This window comes from Anneissia japonica, unplaced genomic scaffold (genome assembly GCF_011630105.1).
Source record: "Anneissia japonica isolate Jap-2015-1 unplaced genomic scaffold, ASM1163010v1 scaffold287968_len422783_cov224, whole genome shotgun sequence".
In the NCBI taxonomy this organism is placed as follows: domain Eukaryota; kingdom Metazoa; phylum Echinodermata; class Crinoidea; order Comatulida; family Comatulidae; genus Anneissia; species Anneissia japonica.
This window is the reverse complement of record NW_022752528.1, coordinates 370909-398212: the sequence shown is the minus strand read 5'-3', so window position 1 is coordinate 398212 and position 27304 is coordinate 370909. Positions and strand designations below refer to the sequence as shown.

The 27304-nt window shown below is 34.1% G+C and overlaps 1 protein-coding gene across 1 annotated transcript in view; it reads left to right on the top strand.

Moving 5' to 3' along the window:
* The window catches only part of LOC117122314 (fibrillin-2-like), a gene marked incomplete in the record, with an annotated part of 84576 nt that overhangs the window by 7846 nt on the left and 49426 nt on the right, over positions 1 to 27304 (top strand). The window contains 42 exon segments of the mRNA XM_033267870.1: positions 2055 to 2174; positions 2655 to 2774; positions 3843 to 3965; positions 5123 to 5245; positions 5948 to 6064; positions 6997 to 7119; positions 7822 to 7944; positions 8480 to 8602; positions 10185 to 10304; positions 10826 to 10942; positions 11408 to 11530; positions 11743 to 11865; positions 12210 to 12326; positions 12706 to 12828; positions 12985 to 13107; positions 13316 to 13438; positions 13885 to 14001; positions 14299 to 14421; positions 14676 to 14798; positions 15143 to 15265; positions 15601 to 15723; positions 16024 to 16152; positions 16631 to 16747; positions 17387 to 17509; positions 17980 to 18102; positions 18474 to 18596; positions 18842 to 18964; positions 19280 to 19402; positions 20041 to 20163; positions 20791 to 20913; positions 21296 to 21412; positions 21620 to 21742; positions 22198 to 22320; positions 22637 to 22753; positions 22862 to 22984; positions 23353 to 23475; positions 23819 to 23941; positions 24454 to 24570; positions 25361 to 25474; positions 25668 to 25787; positions 26677 to 26811; positions 27181 to 27294. Coding sequence (XP_033123761.1) covers positions 2055 to 2174; positions 2655 to 2774; positions 3843 to 3965; positions 5123 to 5245; positions 5948 to 6064; positions 6997 to 7119; positions 7822 to 7944; positions 8480 to 8602; positions 10185 to 10304; positions 10826 to 10942; positions 11408 to 11530; positions 11743 to 11865; positions 12210 to 12326; positions 12706 to 12828; positions 12985 to 13107; positions 13316 to 13438; positions 13885 to 14001; positions 14299 to 14421; positions 14676 to 14798; positions 15143 to 15265; positions 15601 to 15723; positions 16024 to 16152; positions 16631 to 16747; positions 17387 to 17509; positions 17980 to 18102; positions 18474 to 18596; positions 18842 to 18964; positions 19280 to 19402; positions 20041 to 20163; positions 20791 to 20913; positions 21296 to 21412; positions 21620 to 21742; positions 22198 to 22320; positions 22637 to 22753; positions 22862 to 22984; positions 23353 to 23475; positions 23819 to 23941; positions 24454 to 24570; positions 25361 to 25474; positions 25668 to 25787; positions 26677 to 26811; positions 27181 to 27294 — 5106 coding nt within the window.

The window sequence follows — 27304 nt, the reverse complement described above, 5'->3', positions numbered from 1 at the left end:
GTCACAGTGCGAAAAGCTGCTGTTAATTAATCGAATCGATGTTTTTATCGATAGATGACATTGGTGTAATTCATAATTCATAATTTTATTTCACTCAAAACGTAATGAGACTGGTTAGGCAAAAACATATCCCTGTACAAGATGCTTACCAGAGAAACAATGATAATGTTAATGGCAAAGATATAAGATAAGATGTATATATATAAGATATAAGATATTATAATAATAATAATACAGATAATAATAATAATAATAAATAAATTATAATAAAAAGTAAATGATAATAATAATAATAATGAATGAAGATCAAAATATATCAATACACATCTAGATAGGAAAATATTAATTGATGTACAGTAAAAAGTAATAATATACAATTAATGTTTATCATAATAAATGCAACAGACGCCAACTTACTTGATCTGTGTCCTCTATGCGCAAAATAAATTTTCCACCAAAAGATTTTGCATAGATATAATTATAGAGGGCAGTACGTAAGCCACCCAAGTGCATCATGCCGGTCGGACTTGGAGCAAATCTCACCCTCACTGATTGCTTCACACAGTAGCATGGTGATGAAGTTGTGTAACATCGTGAAGCTTGGTAAGCAAGCCAAGGAATTGCCTGTGGCCTATGCATTAGAATTCTACAACAAAATAATCAAATTACAGTTAGACCCCATTCAGACTAGCTTCGAATTGCGATCGGTTGTAGCAATTGCAACACCCAATCGCAAAGTAAAATTGTGTCAAAGCTCACCAATAGTAGTCGATAAGTAATCGATTTTGCAATTGTTACCCATTGCGATTGGGCGCTACAATCTTTAATACTCCTGATTACCACGGAATCTGATTGCAACGGATTCCACAGGCAGGGATTGGCTGAAGTCAAACAAACAGGACGACTTATATCGTTGCTAGTGATGTAAAGTATCAAAGTCAAAAGGTGTCTGAATGCTGTCGAAGTTTTGCGAATGGTTGCGAACAATTTGGATTACAACTGTTTACCACCTGTCTCTTATACACATCTAGATGTGTATAAGAGACAGGCATTGTATTATGTACGTTATTTAAACATGTTTTGTTCCTCACAAATAGTCTCTGTATTTACCTACATAAAATACACTTTAGGCATCAGTTCCGAAAGTTGGCCTATGTAATCTAAATTGGTTTGTCATAAAATCTGATATATGTCATCAGTCATGGACCATTCTATGTTCTCTGACAACGCAGTTAACAGTATGCCCTAAGCGCGAAAGCCCCGTCGGACGCCCACCAGGGGCCTTCACCCCCTGGGCCCCGACTGGGGGGGGGGGGGCTACTTGGCCCCCATGACCCCCAGCGTCTATTTTCCCGCTCCGCTTGTAAACTTAACGCTCGCTTATTAGGGCCCCAAATAACAGTTACCGCCAGGGCCCCACAAACTCAGTGACGCCACTTATATTCATTGAATTATCATTGACTGTAGAAAAAAAAAATGCAAATTCAAGGAATAAAATTTAAAAAAAAAAAAAAAACACATCCGCAACATTGATTGAAGTCAGGCCTCTGAGGAAAAATTTGTTTTGATATGTTGTACAACTGATTTTTTTAGAAGACATAAAAAGCATATCGAAAAACTCGGTAACGATTAATGAAATTTTTGAATAGGTCTATTAAAAAAAATAGAATAGGTGGAAAAATGGTAGTTTTCCATGTTTCCCCCAATTTTTAAATATTCAAAACTCTGTATCTCATTAACCGTTTAAGAGTTTTTCGTCAAATGTGCTTTTTCTGTCTTAAAAAATCAGTTTTACAACATGTCAATTGTTTCCCTCCGGAGCCCGACTATCAGTTCATCATACAGTACCACTAAAACTGACGCGAATTGACGTAAGTTGACGCCAACTGACGTAAGTGGACGCGAAAACTTTTCAGCTGATGCATCGTGTTGTTGAGAAACTTTTGGCAAGTCCGTCCGTCTTTCAACAAAATAGGTTTGTTTAAATTTCGATAAATACTTGAAAAGAATACTCAAATGATAAAACTGTATTCTTTGATTTGTCGTTTTCGCAGTTTTAGACCCTTGCCATTGGGACCCGTGTATGAATGGAGGAACTTGTGTCGTAAACGCTGTCGAAAACACATACACATGTCAATGTACAAGTTGCTACCTAGATGACAGGTGTCAAACAGGTAAGAAAAAGTAAGCTTAGAGGCCGCAGTTATTCGAGAGCCTCAGCGAATACATGGGGCCTGCCTATGCTAGCCTAGGAATTAAGGCATATTTAAAATAATGATAATTATAATTTTAAAAAAAACAAACAATAATTTTTCGAAATAATGGCAGTTTTGTTTCAAATAAATGACAGTTTTCACAGGTATGGTGAGAATAGGTTAATAACAAGACTTAACATCTGTTGTTAGGTTTAGCCTAGGGGGGCCTAGGCCTAGCCTATTACTGTTTATTTTTTAAGATTTTTAAGTTTTGAATAATAACAATAATATATATTATGATAAGTTTAAAGTTAAGCGAGAACGATGAATGACTGGAGTAGTTTATTGGATGAAGTTGTGAATTCAGACAATTAACCAATTTTAAATCAAGGCTGGAAGAACACTGGCAAAACCACCACCAATATTTTATATACATGAAATTTTTTTTCTTGTTTGTAGCTGTGGACAGATGTGATGCTAGTCCATGTCAGAATGGGGCTACATGTGTCATGACTGCCGACTGCCAAGCCTTAACTTGCACTTGCCCGGAATGTTGGACAGGAGCAATATGCCAAGAACGTGAGTTCATTTATTTTTTTAGGCCTATAGTCCTTCTCTTTGTAATGTAATGTAGTGCTATACTAATACCCCATTCAGACTAGCTTCGCCTTGCGATCAGTTGTAGCAATTAAGACACGAAATCGCACCCAATCGCAAAGTAAATTCGTGTCTGAAAGCTCACCAATAATAGTTGATAAGTAATCGATTTTGCAATTGTTACCCGTTGTGATTAGGTTGGATTGGATTGGATTGGATTTATTCGGTGTAAACACCAAGGATAGCCCACGAAAGTCTAGAAGAAGGCTTATTTCCAGTGGAGTCCTTCTGGTGGTGATTGGGCAGTACACCGGGAGACAATCCCCTACTCTTTTCCGAAGAGTGTACTGCGTTCTTTAACATGCACATGGGCCGTAAATGCTACAATCTTTATTACTCCCGATTACCACGGAATCCGATCGCAACGGATTCTACAGGCACTGATTGGCTGAAGTCAAAACAAAACAGGACACCCTATATTGTTGCTAGTGATGTAAAGTATCAAAGTAAAAAGGTGTCTGAATGCTGTCGAAGTTTGCGAATGGTTGCGAACAATTTGGATTACAACTGTTTACCACCGATTACATCGCAACCTATCGTAATGCAAAGTCTAATCTGAATAGGGTATTAAGTACAGTGCACTTTAACTAAAAAGAAAAATTCTTCATTGTTATCTCAGAGTTCGTCTGCATTTAAAGTGGTTTGTTCCCAACTAAACATTTTTGAACTCTCTGTGTGTTTTGTATCATTGTCTGATTAATTTGTTTCTATTTGTCTCTGTAGACTGCCAATAGTTTTTTATTGTACTTTTAATTTCTTGGCAAAGGGAATCCATTTATTTATTTATTTGGATTTGTAAAGCGCTTTACAAAAATAGATTTAATTTATTTACAGTATTATACAATTCAAAGCACATTATTTTAGAATAATAAAGTGATGCACAATTCTGTATTATTATTATTTTAAATGTATTTTGTGGATGATGAAAGTTGAATTGAAAATGAGGATTAAAATGTATCATATTTTGATATTTCCAATTTTCCATCTCAGGTGTGAATCAGTGTGCTGCATTACCTTGTCAGAATGGAGGAGCCTGTATTCCGCTTGGAGTCGGATGTGTTGATTACACTTGTCAATGTAACTCCTGTTATACGGGGCAAAACTGTATGACAGGTGAGGTCTTGTATTCTATTTCTGTGGATTTTTACTTGTTTTATTGACAGAATTTACATTTATACATTATACAATACCGTATTATGCAGTATGGCCTCCCTGCCCTTCCTCCCTGACCCCACGACATAAAGAGTACACCTCAAAAACTTTGACTCGTCTCGGAAAATTTATGTTCAACCAAACACAGACCATTGGTCCTTGATTGCCAACTGTGTTACTATACATCAGCTTATCTAAATAAAGGCTTGGAATTTATTATCTGACTCAGGAAGATAATTTTTTCTACTACTAAAATGGTCGTGAACAGTAGCAAACGGGTGCTATTGTGCCAGAGACCAGTTTTGTATTTAACAGTGTAGACCAGCCTGTGATATGCTCAATACTATAAAAACGTATTGTTCAATGTGAGGTAACGAAACAAAACATGTCATGAATATTACCAAAATACTTCCTGCTCCTATTTTATCAGTACAGCATACATACATTCCATTTAACAGATTCAAAGCATTTTCAATCAATAATAAGCGGAATAGTGATATTTTAAGCAATGGAGAGGACTTGAATATCTTGGTGGTTAAGATGCTTGCCTTCTAATCCCACAGCAGCAGGATTTTTTCTAACAACGAAAACTACTCCTCTCCCTAAGCCTTATAATGAGATGAGGGGACCTAAGTGTTGACAATTAATTTTTTTTTTTAAATAGGGAAAATAGAAAGTTACATTTAAGTTGAAGTCAGAGTACCTTGTTGTGGCAATCAAAGTGCCATAGACATAACATTTTGTACCTCCGGCTCCAACAATAATGCAGTAGTAGTCTGGAACTCTATGTATACAATTGCCTATTTTAAATTCCTGGATCCAGCAATGAATAATATTCCGCAAACTATAGGTTGCATTATTCATTTTCAATTGTTAGATTTTATTAATATGATAAATATAAATAGTACTCACTGGATAAGTTGAGATACTTTAACCATACATTTTTACATTTCTTTATTTTATTTATTCATCTCATTATAGTATAAAACAAAAAAACAAAATCAATGACACAAGACAGGATTCCCTAAGTAAATTGAATCAAGCTACATTATATGTCTCCTGCATGAGGACTATACAGAAAACAAAGCATAAATATTTAAATATAATTTTTTTTGTAGCAATTGACTTGTGTGCAACAAGTACCAACTGTCTAAATGGAGCGACGTGCCAGATGTTAAACGACTGTAGCGACACGACTTGCCTGTGTGCTGGCTGCTACACTGGGCCCACTTGCTCTATCTGTAAGTGCAATTTAAAAGGAATGAATGAATATCATTCATAATCATTCATATACACCTTAATGTCTGCATCGTGTTTTTAATTTAACAGAATAAGTTTTAAAACAAGATTCAAGTTGAAACTGTCATACAAGAAATGTCAGATTAGAATAGAATAGAATATAAATCTTCCTTTATTCTGGATACTCAGTCAGTATTGTTACATTGTTCTTCCCTGAGGTCCAGGGTATTATCTTAAACTACATTATATTACAAAATAAAATTAAAAGAAAAAGGCATAAGATTCATTTTTTCAATTTCATATACTTTTGTTTTTATAACATATATTATTTATAAATGGCGAATCATCAATTAGTTTAAGGAATAGAATTAGTTTAGCCTCATTGTTATAATTATTTTGTTATTATTCTTATTTTTAATATTTTTATTACCATAATAATTATTCTACTGTTATTATTATTGTTATTTTATTGTTATTATTTTATTATTATTATTTTTATTATTTTGTTGTTATTTTATTATAATTTGTATTTTCTCAGTTGGCCTATATTATTTCTGTGTTAAGCGCATAGGGGCAATGTGCAATATGCACTATATAAATATAGCATTATTATTATTATTAAACAATTTATACAATGAAATAATTAAGATTTAAGGTAAATAAAGTTGAAAAATATTTAACAATGTTATTTTGTATTGTTTTAGTGTTGAACCCTTGCAATAGCTTTCCTTGCCAAAATGGAGGGAACTGCTCACCTGACACCTGTACTGATTACACATGTACCTGCCAAGGTTGCTTCTCTGGTGATAATTGCCAAACACGTAAGTTCTCAATTGATACTTGTTGCTATGTGTGAGTGCAGTCATGCATGTGAGTTCTCAATGATAATGGTGCTATTGTACATAAGATATCAAATGATAATTGATGTTTCAGCGAGACATATAAACCACACATTTCGTAATACTTTTAAAATGTTAATTGGATCTCAAAAGATTAAACCAATTTCAGTATTTGATAGTGTATCAAGATGAATTTCCAGAATGATTGGTGCTATTATACATATAAGATTTCAAGTGATAATCATGCATATGCGATCTCATATGATAATGGCGTTATTATAAATGCAAGTTCTCAAATGATTATGCTCAGTTATGAGAGAAAGTCGTTGTGATTATACAAAATGTTTAGTACTTAAGAAATTGAATACAGTTAACCATTCGAGATCACTTTTGTGATCTGAAATTTTGAGGTGGTCTCGGGGTTTGGTTTCCATTGGAGCATTAGCTTTGTGTTAAAATATTTAAGATTGTTATTTGGTCCTTTGAAAGAGTAGTCTCAGCTTAGAGGATTCTCTAATTGGAGGGTGCACTGTACCAAGGGCTTAGCCAGCAAGCCGTCTGGCCGTTTTTTGGATGGCCAACAATTATTTAGGATGGCCACTTTTACTCCGACAGCTTGGATGTTTTAGCCTACTCAGCTCGGCCTAGCCTAGTTGTGCCTAGACTGGATTTAGCAAATTTTTTATATTTTTGAATCATCAAATGTTACATTAAACTAAAGCATATTTTAGATGGCCTATTTTGTTTTTCTGGCTAAACCCCTGCACTGTACTGAATTTATTTGTATGAAAATTTAGAAATAGCATTACTTACTTACACTACTCAATATTGTACTCTTTACTCGATACTTCAATATTATGCTCTTTGATAACTTGTCATGTGTTAAAGTGTTGTACATTTATTGTTGTTTTTAGTCCTTGATCCATGTAGCACATCCCCGTGTGTAAATGGAGTGTGCCTGGCTGACGACACAAACCCCTGCACTCAGTATACCTGCAGATGTAATTTTTGCTATGAAGGTCTCAATTGTGACATTGGTAAGTTTCTTATACTTTTATATTGTTAATAGTTTCAAATCTTACTTATTCTCGATATCAAAATAAATTGGCATAATTGTTTTCTTTTTAAACATTAGCACTGAAAGTTTCATTAAATGAAACTATTGTATTATTTTTTATTGAAGGCACTGTCAGTAATAAGATTTGGAAAAAACATTTATTCAAGTAAATATTTAAATATTCAATTAAAACAAATATTCAATTAAAACATTAAATATTCAAATAAAACTTGAATATTCATTTAAAGCTTCAAATATTCTATTAAAACAGTGAATATTCATTTGAAACATTGAATATTCATATAAAATATTGAATATTCAATTAAAACCTTGAATTGCTCATTTAGAAAAGATCAAATATGTATAATTCCAATTAAATTTATGAACAAATACAATATCTTTGGCATAGTTTTAAGTTTCATCCACATTATCAAGCTGTATGTCATATGTATATATATGGGCATGATGAAAATGACATATCATATCCATGTATGGGCATGGTGATGACATATGACGCCCATATATGGGCATAACGATGTCATGTCACATCGATATATGCACATGGTGATGTCATATCTCACCCATAATGGACAAATCATGTCACATAACACATCATAATGGGGGAAGCTTTATACTTTCTTAATAAAACAATGACTATAATGTTTGTAATTGTTTCTTGTAGCTATGGATCCTTGTAGTAGCAGTCCATGTCAGAATGCCGGGACGTGCTCCATCAGCCCCACATTTTGTCTTTCCTATGTTTGTACATGTGACTCGTGTCACTTTGGGCCAGAATGTCAGTACAGTGAGTACTCATTTATATTCATATATTCATTTATTCATATATTCATTTATTCTTATATCCATTATATACATATACATATGTACATATACATATGTACATATTATATACGTATACATATACATATATTATATGTATATACATATATTAATTCATCTTGCATGTTTGTTATTTTTTTAGTAGAATATACAAAACAGGATCTAAGTTTTTTTCTTTGAAAATAATCAACATGAATTAAAGTACTTACCTAGGTATATTATATTAACTGTTCATAAGTTCATACAATCTAATTGTTTAAAGAATATGTACAGTACTCGTGCAGAAAACTGTATTTGTTAAAAACAAAAGCTTGACAGTAACTGCATTGTTTCTAACAAAGAAAATTTACTGAACATTTTTTTTTTCAAGACACAGATGAAATGTTTTCCAAGGTTTTATTAGTAGTTTTTCTAATAAAATATGCTTTTATTCTTCCAAAAATTCTGTTGGACAAGAATAGTATTGGAAAAATTTTCATTTTATTTTGATTAACTTATAGCTGTTGACCAATGTCAGGACAATCAGTGCCAAAATGGTGGAACGTGTGTACGTACTGCAAACTCCTGCGTCGACTACACTTGTCAGTGTACCTCGTGTTATTCCGGTGCTATGTGTGAAACACGTAAGTGTAACTATTTAATCTGTCCACGCAAAGAATATCAAACATTAAAATAAATTATGGCGTATAAAAAAATTCTATCCTATTCAGCATAATATAGTATAACAAATACTCCAAGTATCAAAATTCATGCCATCGTATCGGGATTTGGATTTTTGGTAGCATTGATATATTGTCCTAGGAAGGATGGCTCTGTATTTTAGTGTTGTTGGTTCAGAGAGTACTGTCTGATTTTTCGAGAATGTTAAGGAATGTAGTCCCCTATGGCCCCTTTCAAGAATATCAAACATTAAAATAAATTATGGCTTATAAAAAAATTCTATTCTATTCAGCATAATATAGTATAATAAATACTCCAAGTATCGAAATTTATGCCATCGTATCGGGATTTGGATTTTTGGTAGCATTGATATATTGTCCTAGGAAGGATGGCTCTGTATTTTAGTGTTGTTGGTTCAGAGAGTACTGTCCGATTTTTCGAGAATGTTAAGGAATGTAGTCCCCTTTGGCCCCTTTCATTGTGGCCCCCTTAATCCCCAGTGTTTGTATTATGTGCATCAGTTATAGGATGTTTGTTGTTTGGTTAAAGAATTAACATTTATATGCTAGGCTGTGATCATTCAAATCCCAGTGCCATATTTCTATAATTATGTGAGATAGGATAGGTTTTGCAGTGTAAAAGGGAGAGGATTACAGTGGGTACAGAGTGGTACACCTCATTCCGATATGTCCCCTTTAAATTTCAATAGAAGCAATCCAGGGCAACCAATTTAACATGTTAATTATTTATATATTGTAGAATTTACTCAAAAAGCAAGATTATTTAGATTTGATAAAAACCTTACAAACTAAAGAATGTGAAGCTTAATGATTGGTTAGTGACCCAAATCTGTTCTTTTATTCTTTTAACAAAAAGAGAAAGAACAATAGTACAGCATGTTTACAATCTAGAAACTGTTTTCCGTCTAAATTGTAAAGCTTCACATTATCAAAAGCTAATTATGCTAATATCTATTGACTTAAAAAGCGCCAGATAGCCTTCAATTTGAGATATGTTGTAACATTCTGCTTCATTGGGCACGGAAAATCTCAACAAAATTAATAAATGTATCATGCGACACTAATTCGTATTTGTACGAATGTCTGCATTTCTGGCATACATATTGTTTTTTTGTTCCTGTATGGTGTTTGTTTCTTGTGATCCAGCCTTATTATTCCATATAATTATTATGTAGTTAAATTGGTGTGTATATGAGAATGGATAATTCATGAATAGTGTTGATATAGTAAGTTTCTTTATCAAAGACTAGCAACATCACTGCTGTTTTTTGTTAAATTGTTAAATGCTTCCTCAAAATGTTTCAATTCATAATTTTATGTTCTTATACTGTAGTACTGAAATATATTATTAGTCCTATTGTTATAATGATGATAATTATTGATGTTATTGAATTTATTGTTGCTTCCTAAAAAAAGTTTAAATTCATAATTTTATGTTCTTATTGTACTTAAATATATTATTAATCCTAGTTTGAAAATGATGATAATTATTAATATTATTGAACTTCAATATTGTATATCTTAGGTATAGACGTATGTAATTCTTCGCCATGTAACAACTTTGGTGTTTGCACCTCAAGCGGGGACTGCACATCATACACTTGCGCATGTCAAAACTGTTACTCAGGCCCAACCTGTCTTACATGTAAGTTTATATTTTCATTTTATTCCATTCCGCAACACTCCCTGTGAGAGGAAAGCAATTACCAAATTTTGGCTCAGCTCTTAAAGCCTTGTAAACAGCCACAATGCAGTGCCAGTACCAACATATAAAGATACATTTCCCCCTTATCCCAACCCTCATATATGAGCCGAATGATCTAAATTCAAGAATTTAATTTATCTCTCAACCAACAAAATTATAATCATCAAATACTCAATTATGTCTGTTGAACAATAGTAATAATAGAATGTAAAAATGTAATAGAAAATTAATGGTAAATGTTAGTACAATGGGTCATAATTGATCAGTGCTGAATCTTTCATTCCATTTATTTCATTTAGTTGTCAGTTTCTTAAAAACAGTTAAAGCTAAAATGCAATAAACAAATGCAAACCCGTGTCAGTGACAGGATAAACAAAAAGTAAACTTAGTTGCTGTGTGTTTTTAGCTCATTTATTTTGATCTTGTAATCTTTTAAACTAATTTCTGATTGGTGTTTATAGTGCTTGATCCTTGTGGCAGTGTAAATTGCCAGAATGGTGGTACCTGCAGCCAACTCTCCTGCACAGCTTATCAATGCATCTGTGTTGGATGTTATAGTGGAACCAATTGTGAAACATGTAAGTTCCTGGCAAAATATTACATTCTAGATAAGAAATACAAAATATATAAATTTTTAAAAATTATCATCTTTGATAATGAATATTCATGATGGCTATTAGTTAAGCAATCCCTTCACTGCCCTCTATAGTTCAATAATTTATAAACATTGAAATATATTTTCACAGTATGAAGTTATACAGTGAATATTTATGATGAATATTAATTTTGAGGTATGCTTTCTAGGACACTAATGTTGTATAAGGGTTGTCCTCTATTGTTCAATAAAACATTATACTATAGAAAAAAAACATTGTGAATAATTATTCAGGACCATAACCCTTGAGAATAAGTATTCATGATTATAAACTTTGAAAATTAATATTTATATCCTTTTAATATGAATATTTCTAATTATTAGCTATGAAGTTTATATTAAAGTATATGAACATGAAGCTTTAACAGATATTTGCATTTTTCAACAGTGCTTGATCCTTGCAGTACTAATCCGTGCCTAAATGGGGGCACCTGCCAACAGAGGGCGGGCTCATGCACTGAGTATGACTGTGTCTGCTCTAGTTGTTACATGGGACAGCTTTGTGAACAATGTAAGTTTCAATAATTTTTTAATAAACAGTATATAAAGTATGCAAATAAAGTACCATTATATAAAGTAGAAATGTTCAGCTAAGTTGTCTGAAATTTTGATTATTATTATTATTATTATTATTATTATGTTCTGTGAATGATATATTATTTGTTTGCATAATTAATGAAATAAATTATTAACAATTAAGTACATTGTGTTTATTTTTATAAGTTATTGATCCTTGCATCCCCAACCCATGCCAGTCCGGCGGACAGTGCGCAATTGTGTCAGGAACTTGTGACCAGACCGTGTGTCAGTGTAGTGGATGCTATACTGGGGAAAGCTGTGAAACATGTAGGTAGTTCTTATTTTATTTATTAATTAATTTGGCCCATTGGACAATAGGGAAAATATACCTTTCTTACACTATGAGGCAATGTCTTCAATTACACACATTTACACATGATGTTCCATGTAAATTTAATTTAACTCTGGAACTCTCTTCCCATCCTTTTTCCCTATTTAAGGCCAGACTCAAAATTCATCTTTTCTCATCCATCTAATTTGATTTTCCTTTTTGTTGATTGTTTTTGTTGTTTCTTCATAAATCAGTATTTAAAAATAATCATTCTTAATATCATTAAATTATTTTGATTGATTGTGATAATCATTTCAGTGTTATTTTTTTATTCTTTCAGTGCAAGAGCCATGCAGTCCAAACCCCTGCAAGAACAGTGGCATTTGCATACAGGACAGCTGTACATCTCACACTTGTAACTGTCAATCATGTTTCACTGGACCAACATGTGAAGACTGTAAGTTGTTGTGCTGAGCAGTTGTACTTTGGACTCTCAACTTAAAGCTCTGTCCACACTATTACATATTTCTGATGTGCCCATATATGGGCATGATGATGTCATATTCACCCAAATATGAACAATTTGATAGTGTGGACATATTTTAAATCCAATTATTTTATATTCATGTCTTATTTTCTCATATGTTATCTCTATTTTGTTACAAGCATTATAAATTGAAGAATAGAAAGCTTACTCTTTATTGTGTATTGAGAAACTGTATATTTAGTGTTAGCAGTTAGGAATTTGATTTCAGATGTACTTTTGTTCCATATTAATTGTGCATTTTATATACACATGCCTTGTATACACCATTTAATGTCTAATTTGATTTCAGTTGTTGATCCATGTTCTGTTGGTCCGTGTCTGAATGGCGGGACGTGTAGTGCCGCGTCCGGATCATGTACCATATATACATGCCAGTGCCAAGGCTGCTACACGGGAGCAAGCTGTCAAATTTGTAAGTAAAGAAACAGAAAAAAGTGATATAATATTTTTGCTTCATAATTACATCCACATATACACATTATAACCATTATTTGCTAAAATGACATAAATATATTTATTTTTGTTGATTTCATTCATCATGTAATCAATTTTTTTTCTTTATTTGTAGTTGAAGATCCTTGTGGTAATCATCTGTGTCAAAATGGTGCCACATGTATGCCGTTGCCAGGCTCTTGCTCTCAATACACATGCCAATGTTCAGGATGCTATACTGGAGATTTCTGTCAAAACTGTGAGTAACACATCAGGTTATTTTTAGTAGGCAGTGTTTTTTTGTGGTCAGATTATAATAGGTAGTTCATGAAGAATATTCAGACAAATGATCAAAATATATTTTTAGTATTATTTGGATAAATCAGTGAATTCCGCCCCCTTGGTGTTGAATGATAATTGTTGATAATTTTATCAATAGAATTTGAATGTTTAAACTTCCTTTACAGTGAATAATCCATGCCTATCATATCCATGCCGATTCGGTGGAACTTGTACTCAGAATGTAACTTCATGTGCTGAATTTGAGTGTGCGTGCTTAGGCTGTTACACCGGACCTACCTGTACAACATGTAAGTAATCATTGTAAAAAATATCTGGCTCCTTACCAATCAATTGAAATGAGTAATTGACACCACTCACCACCCAATTGAAAGGAGTAATTGACACCACTCACTGCCACCCCCCAACCCCTGATTACTAGTTACAAACATGGATATTATTATCTTGCATTAATAGACACATTTTATTATTTAAGGCAAGCGGTGCAGCGTTTAAGGCCTTCAATTTTGAGGTTGTGGGTTCCAGCCCAATGCTTATCACCCTGCTTGTGTCCTTGGTCAAGACACTTTATATTGTGACATTCAGTAATATCAGTGAAATTACTGGTAATATCATTCCAGGGCAGATCGTACCAGCAGCATTTCAAATATAGGGGCCACACTATTCCTAATGCAAATTGACATTTATCTAGCTGTATAGAAACAAATTTAATAAATATAAAATGTTTATTTTACAGTACTAGACCCTTGTTCACCTAACCCATGTGAGAATGGAGCATTCTGCTTAGCAACATCATGTACAGAGTATACCTGTAGTTGTACTGGTTGCTATGAAGGGGACACCTGTGGAACAGGTAAGTTGTAAACCAAATGATTAATAATAGATAATTAAGAGTAATTAGCTACCATAGGTTCTTTAAATTAGGTGGTAAAGTTGGTAATGTGTTGTAACTTTGGTAATTATTAGTAACAACTCTTCTTTGAGAACACTAGCACTAGCCAATTTTAGCAAACATATCCAATGTGGGTGGGCTCTTTGTAATAGTCCTCTGATTTATTAATAAATTTGTAGTCATGTTCAATGTAGGTGAAGCTTTTTGGGACAGTCCTTTGATTGATATTGTTAATGCTTTACTTTTAATCTTCTTCAGCAATTGATCAGTGCTCTCCCAACCAATGTTTGAATGGAGGTGTCTGTGAGAAGGTGTCTGGTTCGTGTACTGCTTTCACCTGCACATGTACCGGATGCTACTCCGGGAGCTTCTGTCAATTTCGTAAGTAATTTGACCAAATAGAACTATTTTTATGGAAACAAAGCTGAATAAGGATTTAGCATTGACAAACTGAAATGGTTGCCATGGTTATGCACACTATTTTATCATGATGTATATGTACAGTATTGCTTTTAGTAATTTCAAATGGGATGTTATCATATTTTACAACAGAAATTTGATTTCTTCTGTTTGTAGCATACATCAATTTTATCAAATCTATTTTACATCATGTTTCTGTTTTTTTTTTTTTGTAGAGTTGAACCAGTGTTCGCCAAACCCTTGCCTGAATCAAGGCATTTGCTCAAACTCATTGACAAACTGCAATGAGTTTGACTGCACTTGTCCTGGATGTTATGCAGGCCAGTATTGTCAGCTCCGTAAGTTAACAATAATTGTTATTGTGTCCAAAATACCAGTACCCCAAAACACATTACCTAGATCTTTGTCAGATTTTGTTTTTATCGTCATCACCTTCAATGCTGCCTCTCATCTTGTGATATGACAATTTCTGCTATGACTTTGTTTTGATTCTTAAATATTAAATATTTTTCCTGTGGTAATTAATAATAATAATAATAATAATAATAATAATAATAAAATTAAAACATGGCACTTATAAGACACCAAATGATCAAAGCACCATACATAAATAAGAACCAATTGCGTGTTGAGGTTATGATTTGTCTTTTGCTATAATTGCATCTTTATTTTTTTATGCTAGTGATTAATCCATGCGGTGACTTTCCTTGTCGCAATGGAGGGCAGTGCACACAATCTCCCACAAACTGTACCGACTACACATGTACTTGTTCAGGATGTTTTACAGGCCCTACCTGTGAAATATGTAAGTCAACATTTATCAAAATCAGTATCTTTGTTGTTTTACGTGCTAGTGATATGTATGTTAGGTGTTGATGTCGTCTGCTGAATAGTCGGCTTGACCATGTCTAGTGTGTATGCTTCCATCTTACGTGTAAGTCTTATCTTGAGGAATAAAACATTTTTAACACTGCAGGTAGGGACAGTGGGATTTAAGAAAGAGTTATATGGATGTATATATGTAGGTTTTTAGCCAGCATATATACATAAAATTAGGCATATAGCAAAATATATAGATAGGTTTTTGGTTTTTTTTAAAATATTCTGTGAATTAATAAAATAATTACTATTTTGTGTTAGTACAAGATCCGTGTTCTGGTTCACCTTGTCAAAATGAGGGCATCTGTTATGGAGTTGGAACATCTTGTACTGAATACCAATGCTCATGCTCATCCTGTTACTATGGTAACAACTGTGAAACATGTAAGTTACATTTGACTATAATTTTTTAATCCCACAGGTAGCTTTTTGTCAGGTAGCTGTGACATCTTGTATATGATTGAAATATGTATTTGTACTCCTTTGTTTTCTTGCATAGATTTATCAGTAAATTTACATAGCTCTCCTGGGGCCCAGCTTACAGAACATTGAAGAAATGCAGTTACATATCGCAATAAAAATAAAAATACAATTAACAAAAAATCTTATTTATGAATATTCATAGTTGTGTAATTATTATTAGGTTTTTATGCATATTCATGATTGTTTTATGTTATATTTCAGTGAGGAATCCATGTCTTGATAATGGGAACCCATGTCTGAATAACGCTGTCTGTGTTGTGGTTCCTCTCTCTTGTACCGAATACACTTGCAGTTGTCAAGGCTGTTATGATGGACCATTCTGTGAAAATTGTAAGTTGACCAATCATATCTTAGCTAGGAGCTAGGGGATAAACAGCCAATTAATAAGCAATTATAAGTAGAGTTGTGTATTACTGTATACACCAGGCATAATTTTATATGAATTTTATTTTAATCAATATATCATCTAAACATATTCACTTCAAGTGTTTAATGAGTATACTCGGCGAAGTGAACAAAAAAAAAAAAAATGGCCCTACAAACATTTTCATGTCATTCTCGTACGATACCTTTAACAGGCATTCACTGCCCGAATGGCTGCTGGGTAAGAACTGATTTGATACGGGTAGTTGCGGACCAGTAATATCTGCCACTATATTACACCTCAAAAAGATTATATGAGGGTTAGTCTGTGTCTTACATGTTAGTTTCTATATTTTTTAAAGTGTAACAGTATATGAAGCAAAGGATGTTCATTTGATTTTAGAATTCACTTTAATGTTTAAAATCTTATTGGTTTTCTCCACAGTACTTGCTCCCTGTTCCCCAAATCCTTGTAATAACAATGGTGTCTGCACACAGACTAGTTGCACAGAATTTACCTGTGCTTGTGAAGGATGCTGGGAAGGCGATACATGTAGTGAATGTAAGAAAAAACATATAATTTCAATATTGTTTTAATTTTAATGCACACAAACATTGTTGCACCCATCTTGCAAACAGAAATTGAAAAAAAAAAAAAAATAAGCATAGAGAATGAAAAAAATAACATAGTTATGCAAGATCATCTTATTTATTATCATCATTGCATGGTCATTACCTAATCATTATGTTATTATCATATCATCATCATTATCATCATCATCACAGTCATCACTAAATAAATAATATGAAAATTGTCTTCCACCTTCTTTGTGTCTACTGTCCTCTTGCGGGGGCAGTAAACGCTTTCCTTTCAAGTGTAAGTGATACCATTTATCATCATCATTATCATCATCACAACCATCACCTTCTTTGTGTCTACTTCGGTGCTCGGCATTGTGTCAAAGATAGAAATGAGTCTTACTTTTTCTTGAAGTTGAGGAGTCCCATGCAGGTGGCTCTGTTTAGTTAGTAAGCCTATGAAATATGATGCCATGCCTAGGCCTGTCCTAAAAAGAACCAAATGTGTAATTAGGCCTAACTGTTGCCCAAAAAATTCCTATATCAAGCAGTAAACACATGTTTCCATTGGAGCCTACTTCTTGTAGAATAATACATTGATTTGATTTTCTTTGGTCCACAGTGAGCAACCCGTGTAATCCTGTCCCCTGTATGAATAATGGAGCGTGCGTGGCCTCATCAACGTCCTGCACAGAGTACACCTGCCAATGTCCACTGTGTTTCACAGGAGTCTTGTGTGAAACTCGTAAGTACAAACTTACTTATATGTAAACAAAAAAATTCAAATAATGCGGCACAACATATATATAGAAACTTCTAGTATTGTGTAGAATCTGTATGACACTGCACCCAGGTGTCAGGCTTCTCATGAAGAAGTTGTTGGTTCAAGATGAACGCAGCTCATATTATATTGCTTGTGTCCAGTGGCTGCTCACTGAGTACAATGGTATGGCTTCAGGCTTGCAGTCATAATGTTCTGGGTTCAAGGTGGACCATTTGCTTTCAATCTAGAGAGGTTTTGAGTCTTCTATAAATCTACTAAATACTAGGCCTTAATATCAAAGTAGTTCTAAACACAAGCAAACTGGCCAGCGTTGGATTCAACCCCACATATGAAGTTTCAAAGCCTAAAACATTGTACCAAACTGCTTTATTTCTTATTTGCCTTGTGTACTGTATATTGTATTAATGGATTGTAAATTGACTTGTTTTCAGCTGTGAGTTCATGTGATAATAGTCCTTGTGGTAATGGTGGTGTTTGCACCCCTATAGCTGGCTCCTGTACCTCTTATACTTGTCAGTGTCAGAATTGTTACAGTGGATTCAATTGTGAAGTTTGTAAGTATATTTATTTTTTTTAATGAATTATTTGCTAATTATTTATTATTAATATTATTATTGTGTTATTATTTGTTATAATATATTTTGTGATTTTTAAATTTTAATAATGTCAGTATATTTGATGACAAAATATAATCAAGTGACATAATAAGAATGACGTGTGTATTGAGTGACTTAAGCAAAACTAATGATAGACTGACATAATTGAAATCAGTGACATAAGTATAATGATTGACTTAAGTGTAATTATTAACAAAAGTGTAATAGTGACTTAAGACTCAACCTGATTGGTTGTTTAAGGAAGTTTGAAATGTCTTGCATTGCTCTATACTGAGTGTACTAATGATTTGTTATGATACATAAAACAGTGGCAGACCCATGCGAGAACAACCCATGTTTGAATGGCGGCACATGTCAGCAACGACAAGGCTCATGTACAGAGTATGATTGTGTATGTGCTGGCTGCTATACTGGAACCATATGTGAAACATGTAAGTACTAGTGTCGTTGTTGAATGATGTTTTGTGTTTAAGTCCATCACTGCAAGGTTTCAGATGTCAAAACAATTACACTGCGATTTATAGGTTATTCTTCTACGTTTACCTTTACATTTAACAAAACTATGGCTTTCTGTCTGAAGTGCTTGTATTCCATCCCCAGCATCCTGTATAATGCTATATGTCCCAGTAAGCCTACATCAATAATAATGATAATAATTCGCTTTGATATTCCACAGTGCAAAATCCATGTGGCTCATTTCCATGTTTATTTGCTGGTGTCTGTAGCCAAGTACCGGGCACATGTGACATGTACCAATGTGCCTGTCAGAATTGTTACCAAGGCGACAATTGTGCTGTGTGTAAGTATTCATTCTTAGTCAAAAATGTGAATTTATACTAATGTAATAATATAGATATATATCATTCTTATTATTTTGTTTCTTAACTGGTCTGTTTTAAGTATTCAACCCCTTCCTTTAGCAGTTAACTTTGAAACAAATCAAAAGCTCCCAAGTGATAGTTTCTGTGTCTTGCCAATTCACCACCAGTTATTGCTCTGTACTGCTGCGATTGTTCATGAACATAACCCAAAATTTCTAATTAATTTACATATAACTGATAAGTTAGTTTACTCTGATTGTATTAATTCACTGACCATTGTATTCTTGTTATAGTTCTTGACCAGTGCAATCCAAACCCTTGTCTGAATGGTGGTTTTTGTAGTCGTAATCCGGGGTCGTGTACTGAGTACTCATGTCAGTGTCAGTCATGCTACAGCGGTGACAACTGCGAAACTAGTAAGTTGCTTGTTACTTGCTACTTGTATAGTGATTTACCTTTCAGTTACGAAGCGCTGTAAGTTTTTCCTTGGTCATTAGGTCCACATGCTTAAGTGTTGCTAACATATTGGTGCAGTAGCAGGCAACCTCACCAGGCAACTACTCCTGGGTGGAGAGAAGCAATGAAGATAAAGAGCCTTGCTTAATCACACAAGTGAAATGCTCGGCGGGGGATTAAAACCCCGACCTCGAGGTTGGGAAACCAAACCGTTCCTGCTGCGGCAAACCGCTTCTAAGTGTGCTCTTTCCTGCCAACAATGCATTTCTCTGTGGAATGCCAAATGAAATAATATTATTAATAGCATAAATTTGTGTGTGTTTATTCGGGTTAATATTGAAAAGCATTTTTGTATTATTATATTAATCAGAATATTTTTTTTGTCATCAAACATGTCAAAAAAAATAGCAACATAATTTGTTTTTCTAAAGCCTTGTCTCTACACTATCAAATTTTATGTGACAAGTAACTTGTGATATGCCCATATTTGGATGTAGTATGATATCATGTCCTTATATGGGCACATCAGAAATTATAGCGTTTACAGAGCATAATAATGAAGAATGTAGGACTAACACTGACTATAATCCATTTGTAGGAAAAGACCAGTGTGCCGGGAACCCATGCCTGAATGGGGGCACATGTTCTCCCGTGGCGAACTCCTGCGTCAACTATGTCTGTCAGTGCCCACTGTGTTACATTGGAAATACTTGTAATGTGTGTAAGTATCCAATCTTTTACATTATTAAGGGCTACTCATTCTTTCGATGGTACAATGCAGTTGAATACCTTGGTTGATGTATTGCTTGCTTTCCAATCCCAGGGTCCTGGATCACAGTAACAGGATTTCTTCTCACAACAAAAACAACTTCACTCCCACTCCCTAAACTTCATAGTGAGTCTTATGTAGTGCATCTTGTTTGTGTATGTTTGTCTTGTGATGGGATTGCCACTTTGAAGAGTGATTAAGTTCACTGTTTGACATATCCCGGGCCCTAGTTTCTAAAGCTGAATAAAGAAAGATAATAAATATTTATGAAGCTGTGAAATGATTACAGATTAAGGTGAAGTGGGGAGGGAACGGGCTTGATGGTAAAGTAAGTGGGTGCTAGATAACAAAAAAGGTGGTATGGAGTAATTTTTATATACTGTAGGGAATTTTTTTTGCTTCAAAAGTTTCCGTTAGGGGGAGGGAATTGGGGCGTCTAGATATGCCACTGATGTTTATATGTTCAGTTTCATATATTTTTGTATCATTGTTTTATAGTCTCTTTCGATTTTGTCAGTAAACAATCTTTTTATTTTTATAAACAAATCCATAAGCTATTCTTCTATTATTTGTTTTCAGTTTTGGATCAATGCAGTGTAAACCAGTGTGTAAACGGAGCAGTGTGTGAGAGGACACCTGGGTCATGTGATGCATACACCTGTATTTGCCAAGGGTGTTATTCTGGACCTTTCTGCTCTATCTGTAAGCTGTTTTGATCTTTTACTCATTGAAAGTTTAAAGTTTATTTGTAATTCAGTGTTTCAATGAGTTTTTTTAGTGATTCTTAATATTTGATTGTAGTATATCTTATACTTATATCTCATGTTATTATTAGATATTTGACATATCATATTGTTGATATTACCATTAAAACAAGTTCGTGTAATCTCGATGAGGGCAGTATAATAGAGGCAGTAGAGAATATTTGCCCTAACGGACACCCATACAAAAAAGATCTATTAGTCAATCAGCCGAGTGTTTCTAGAGCTCCTCATCGGAGCCAAAAATACTTATGCATATAATGAGAGAATTAAGTATACGTATAAATATATAATACAATATATTTTTTTTCCGCTTGTCACAGTGCAAGATCCGTGTGCAGTTAACCCCTGTTTGAATAACGGTGTGTGTTCGGCTACGTCTTGTACTGACTTTCAGTGTACTTGTGCTGGTTGCTACACAGGATTAACCTGCTCCACATGTAAGTATCTTTCCAGTATTTATCCATATTTTCATGTATCCATTCCCACTGTTGGAGACAACTCTTATACAATTCCTATTCATAATTGGATGTGAGCCATTTTTGTTTTTTACATTTTTAATCTAATTATTTATTTCTTTATCTTTTTGATTGATGCATGTTTATTGTTACTTATATATTCACATTTTACGTGGCGTTTGTTTACAGTGCCCGACCCATGCCAGAGTGGCCCGTGTCTGAATGGTGCCAACTGCGCCATTAAAAGTAATTCCTGCAACGAGTATGAGTGCATCTGCCAAGGTTGCTTCACAGGTTCCAACTGTGAGATAGGTAAGTTTCAATCAGTTAGATGGCAGCAAATTGTGTTTACTGCACTCTATTACCTTTGAAGTTATTAGCAGTTCTTACTTTTCTACAATGGGAAAACTAAATGTACCTCCTTGTTTTTCATGCTATAGGCATGACCTTTGGTTGCAATATTGATCGAAATATACATTATAATACCACATAATATTGTTTTATTTATAATTATATTTGAAAAGTTAAACCACTTACCTTTCCCTAAATGTGCAGTCTGTGAGTGCTAACTATGAATATTTATTTTTTGTGCCAAATGTGCTATTTAAGCTGAGAGCAAGTAATTTTCTGTGTAAAATTGGTGGCACCATATCACAGCAGTCGCAAATCTTAGGGTGGCAACAGAGATGCTTGCCTCAATTATATGTAGCCTCCTATTTTATCTTATCAATGGAACTTTGTTATCATTAATTTCTTCCATATTTTAGCCATTGATCCGTGCAATGTTGCCCCGTGTGGAAATGGCGGAACGTGTTTGAGGGTTCCAGGATCATGCACAAGTTACACGTGCCTATGTGTTGGATGTTACACATCAACCAATTGCCAAACATGTGAGTACTATTTGCTTATAACCTTAGTAAACGCTGTTCTCACTTTCTGGCTGTTTTAAGTGAGGCAGCTGGTCATAATGTGTTGGCGATGTTCATTTTATAGAGGCAGCCAAAATTGACTTTCTAATATATTAATATTCTCCACAAAAATGGGGTCGTTTACTTACTATTTGCCAAAGCTATGAGTAACAGTGTCACAGCTTCTCTGTACTAAAGTATACAATATTACCACATTACTCAGTATTTTTTTTTTATGGTTTAGTATGATTTTGGAATCACATTCCATTTTACTGTCTTCGTTTGTTTTTGTATACAGTGCTAGACCCATGTGCCAACAACCCTTGTGAAAATGGCGGAACATGTTCACAGCTGAGCTGTTTCTCATTCTCCTGCTCATGTCCATCCTGCTACGAGGGTGCCACATGTGAAAACAGTAAGTGAATCAAATATTTAAAGTACTGTGATTTTGTAAACAAAATTTATATTTAACAATGTCTGTTGGTATATTGAACTTTGACATCTCTATGTTTGCTTTACTTAGGAATCAACCAATGTTTGGTGAACCCTTGTCAAAATGGAGGCATCTGTCAGGCGACGGCAGGGTCATGTGTTGACCTCACTTGTCAGTGCCCAGGATGTTACAGCGGACAATTTTGTGAAAATTGTAAGAATAACTAATTTTTCATAAAAGTGTCCATTTATCAAACAGTTTTGTTATAAACAACAGGCACAAATATTTTGCTAAATCATTATGATATTAGTCTTATTATTATTAGAGTGTATTAGTTGATATGTGTTATATGAGCTTATTCTCCTTTCTTAAGGCTTGCATTCATTTGAATTCTTCGTAATTTGTTATTCTTATTTATAATTGCTTTACAGATTTATTTTAATGTTGTAAATATTGAAGAGATATTAAATGATAATTAAATTAAAATCTATAGCATAGAAAGTAGCTGCATATGTTATTTATGCCTGATTGGAAATTGATTTACAAATTGAATCTTGATGTTTGGTCTTTTGTTTCTGCAGTTAATGATCCTTGTACATCAGGACCTTGCTCCGGTGCTGGAGAATGCCGTGCCATTCCCGGAGACTGCACTCAGTACACATGCGACTGTGACCCGTGTGCAACTGGGCCCAACTGTGCTCTTAGTAAGTTTGTTATTTAGAATATTTCAGTGAAAGACTCTGTCTAAATTGGTTTGGTGGTAAAGATGCTTGCTTTCTAATCCCAGGGTCCCTGGTTCAATTCCTGTCACAGCAGGACTTTTGACTAAAATCAACTCCACTCCCTAGCCCTCAATAGGAGACTACTTATAAAGCATCGTTCCATCCTATAAGTGGTGAGTGTACTTGTTATTGGATGTGAAGGAAATAAAATAAAGCTGTGTTTACATTGGATTAATTTCCATCAAGACCACACTCTTATGTTCATAAATTAATACAACTGAATATAAAAAGTATTGTTTTAAATGTAAACTTTCAATTTTGCCAGGTGTTGACCTTTGCTCTAGTAATAACCTCTGTCAGAATGGCGGTGTGTGTACCATGACAACGGACTGTCAATCAATCACATGTGCATGTCCACAATGCTTTGTTGGGGATTTCTGTGAAACAGGTAAGACAATTGATCTGAAGGGCGCCCTCATGCATTTATTTGTTGATCTTACGCAAGGATCTTATAATTAGAGGATAGCATTCTCCATGATTTTTGCGTACAAATTTTGTAATAACGCAGTGTACGGTGCCCTCTTGCAAAAGTGATTACTTTTCAACTTTGACATCAGAGATTGTTAACTAAAGAAAGCACATCTGCATGGAAATTCTATAAGAACCATTGCAACAACTAAGATGCCCTCTCTCAAAAGTGATTACTTTTTATGCTTGTTTTTACTAAACATCGACGCTTCTATTTGTTACACGTAATAGCGCTATCTTGTAATTATAAGATGTTAGATTTTAAGGTGTTAAATATTCAGTAAGTCTAAAGGGTAGTATGTTCATTTCTCTACATAATATTTATCCCTATATTTTTTTAATATTTCATAATTTACATCTCTAATACATCCCATTTCTTGGCTTCACACTTTAGATAAGATAAAATAAAATGTATCTTGTTTTTGTTTTCAGCCCGTGATCTATGTACCGAAAACACACCTTGTATGAATAGTGGAACGTGTGTGAATGAGTGTCCCAATACTAGATGTCTCTGCGGTATCTGCTACACTGGTTCAGTCTGTGAAACTCGTAAGTTTACAATAAGAGAAAAGGAGCCATCTCAACCCTGTGTCACTTTCCCAAAAATATCAAAAGAAATTTTGTCTTCTGAATATGTTCACTTCATGAGGTTTGATTTCTTAAAAATGAGGAAATATTAATTAATATACTCTCTTGAAAGAAGTGTAGAGCTGAGCGGTCGGTTGAGAGGTATTGTTCCTGCACCTTGTGCTTAAGACCCCCATTCAAACCCGACCAGCGTCAGGTTTTAATGGGAGTCTGATCGCTTCGCTCCTTGAATGACCCTCATATTGAGAGTTAGGCGGGCTAAGGACAGTGCTTGTATCCATTATGTTGTAGTTTGAATGAGGACCAATAAAGAACTATTATTATTATTCGGGGAAAGTGCAGTAAGTGTATATGTTTCCTCTGTTTTTCAATACATTTCTGTTAGTGTAAATTTTGTCTGCAATGGATAGGATGGTTACTGTAGTTCCTGTTAGTGTAAATTTTGTGGATAGGATGCAATGGATAGGATGTTACTGTAGTTTGTATTCTAATGCCCTGTCCAGTCTTTCAAATTTTATTTGACAATAAACTGTTGTATGCCCCTATTTAGTCATGATGTGCCTATATATGGTCTTGATGTGATGTCATCATGACCATATTTAGGCATGTCACATGTTTTGTCAAATAACATTTGATAGTCAGGACAAGACAAAAGAAGGTACCGTATACCAAACAACATATTAAAGTGAATGCCAATCTTCTTGTTTTTTCTTGCTAAACTTTAATAAACCTTTTTTCCCCCTATACTTAGCCATTGATGCTTGCCAGAATAATCCATGTGAAAATGGTGGGATGTGTACCAATAACTGTAATTCCTACACCTGCTCATGTCAAGGATGTTTCACTGGAGTCAACTGTGAAATCCGTGAGTATTCTTTTTTTTCTGCTTTCTTATTGTTGAATCACTCAAGTTAAGACCAATTAGAGATGGTTAATAACATGTTAACAAACAAAAAATAGCAATCTTAAGGTAATATATAGTTATAAAATGTTGGTGTACGTATATAGTTATAAAATGCGTGTGTATTTATATACAACTATATTCTGTGTTTTTGCAGCTGTGAATCCTTGTGCCAATGACCCCTGTGTAAATAATGGAGTGTGCCTGATAAGTCAGGACTGCCAGACTTACACTTGTAGATGTTCTGGGTGTTATGAAGGAGAACACTGTCAAATTGGTGAGTGATTTAAGAATCCTTATACATGATCAGGGCCCATGTTGATCACTCACCCACATCATCAAGAATCCTTATACATGATCAGGGCCCATGTTGATCACTCACCTACATCATCATACACATTTGTCCATATGTGATGAGTTGCAAATTGAATAATAATGTTCAGTGCCAAAATTTGTAGCTCACTCACTTACTCACCCACCCATTCCATATAATGCATTTACAAGTCGATTATTGATTCACCCATTTCATGTAATGAATTTACACATAAGAAGGCCCAAGTTTATTATTCATTCACCCATTACATATAATAAATTTACACATGAATAGAGTCCACCTTCATTATTTACTTGCTACGTTCAGGGCCCAACTTTATTTATTTTTTTTTTTAAATGCAAGGCTACCACAAGACAGGAATGACACAAACAAAAAACATCAAGAAACAACATTAAAACCAAGTAATAAAAATTTAAGTAATTGTCAAACAGTTCAATGACGTGGACCAGACATTCCCAAAAAACAGAGAACAAAGTTTGAAAGATGAATTATTCCATATAATATATTGACAAATAATCAAGCCCAAGGGGCTCACTCATTTGCACCAAACAGTATCATAATTTGCTTCATATACTGCTGGGTGTAATGTATATTTATACATCATTAGCGCCAATGTTAATCACTAAGCTCCATATAATGGATGCGAGTTCCTTTTGATTAATTTTGTATTGTGAAGTTTTATTGTATTTTATATATTTTTACCTTCCCCAGTCTGGGGGCATTTGTGGAATAAAAATTGGGGAAAAAAAATATAAAGTATTTTCAAACATACAGATGATTATAAAAAATGAATTGTTTGTAACTGATGTATTTTTCAAATTGACCTTCATAGCAACTGACCCCTGCCGTTCGAACCCATGTCAAAACTCTGGACTATGCTTCAGTCTGTCATGTAGTGCTACAGGAGGTTTATACTTCTGTGCCTGTCCAGCAAGTGGTTGCTTCAGTGGTACATTTTGTGAAGTAGGTAAGTACTGTAGTGTATTAAGACCTGTCCACACTATCAGCACTGCTGTATGCCCATATATAGTCATGATGTGCCTATATATGGTCATGATGTGCCTATATATGGTCATGATGTGATGTCATCATGATCATATATAGTCATGATGTGCCTATATATGGTCATGATGTGATGTCATCAATCCAACTACACTTGCATTGGTAGTTCGTTATTCAGGTTAGGTTTATTACAATAATATAGTGACTGTCTCTTATACACATCTAGATGTGTATAAGAGACAGACCGTATACCAAACAACATATTAAAGTGAATGCCAATCTTCTTGTTTTTTCTTGCTAAACTTTAATAAACCTTTTTTCCCCCTATACTTAGCCATTGATGCTTGCCAGAATAATCCATGTGAAAATGGTGGGATGTGTACCAATAACTGTAATTCCTACACCTGCTCATGTCAAGGATGTTTCACTGGAGTCAACTGTGAAATCCGTGAGTATTC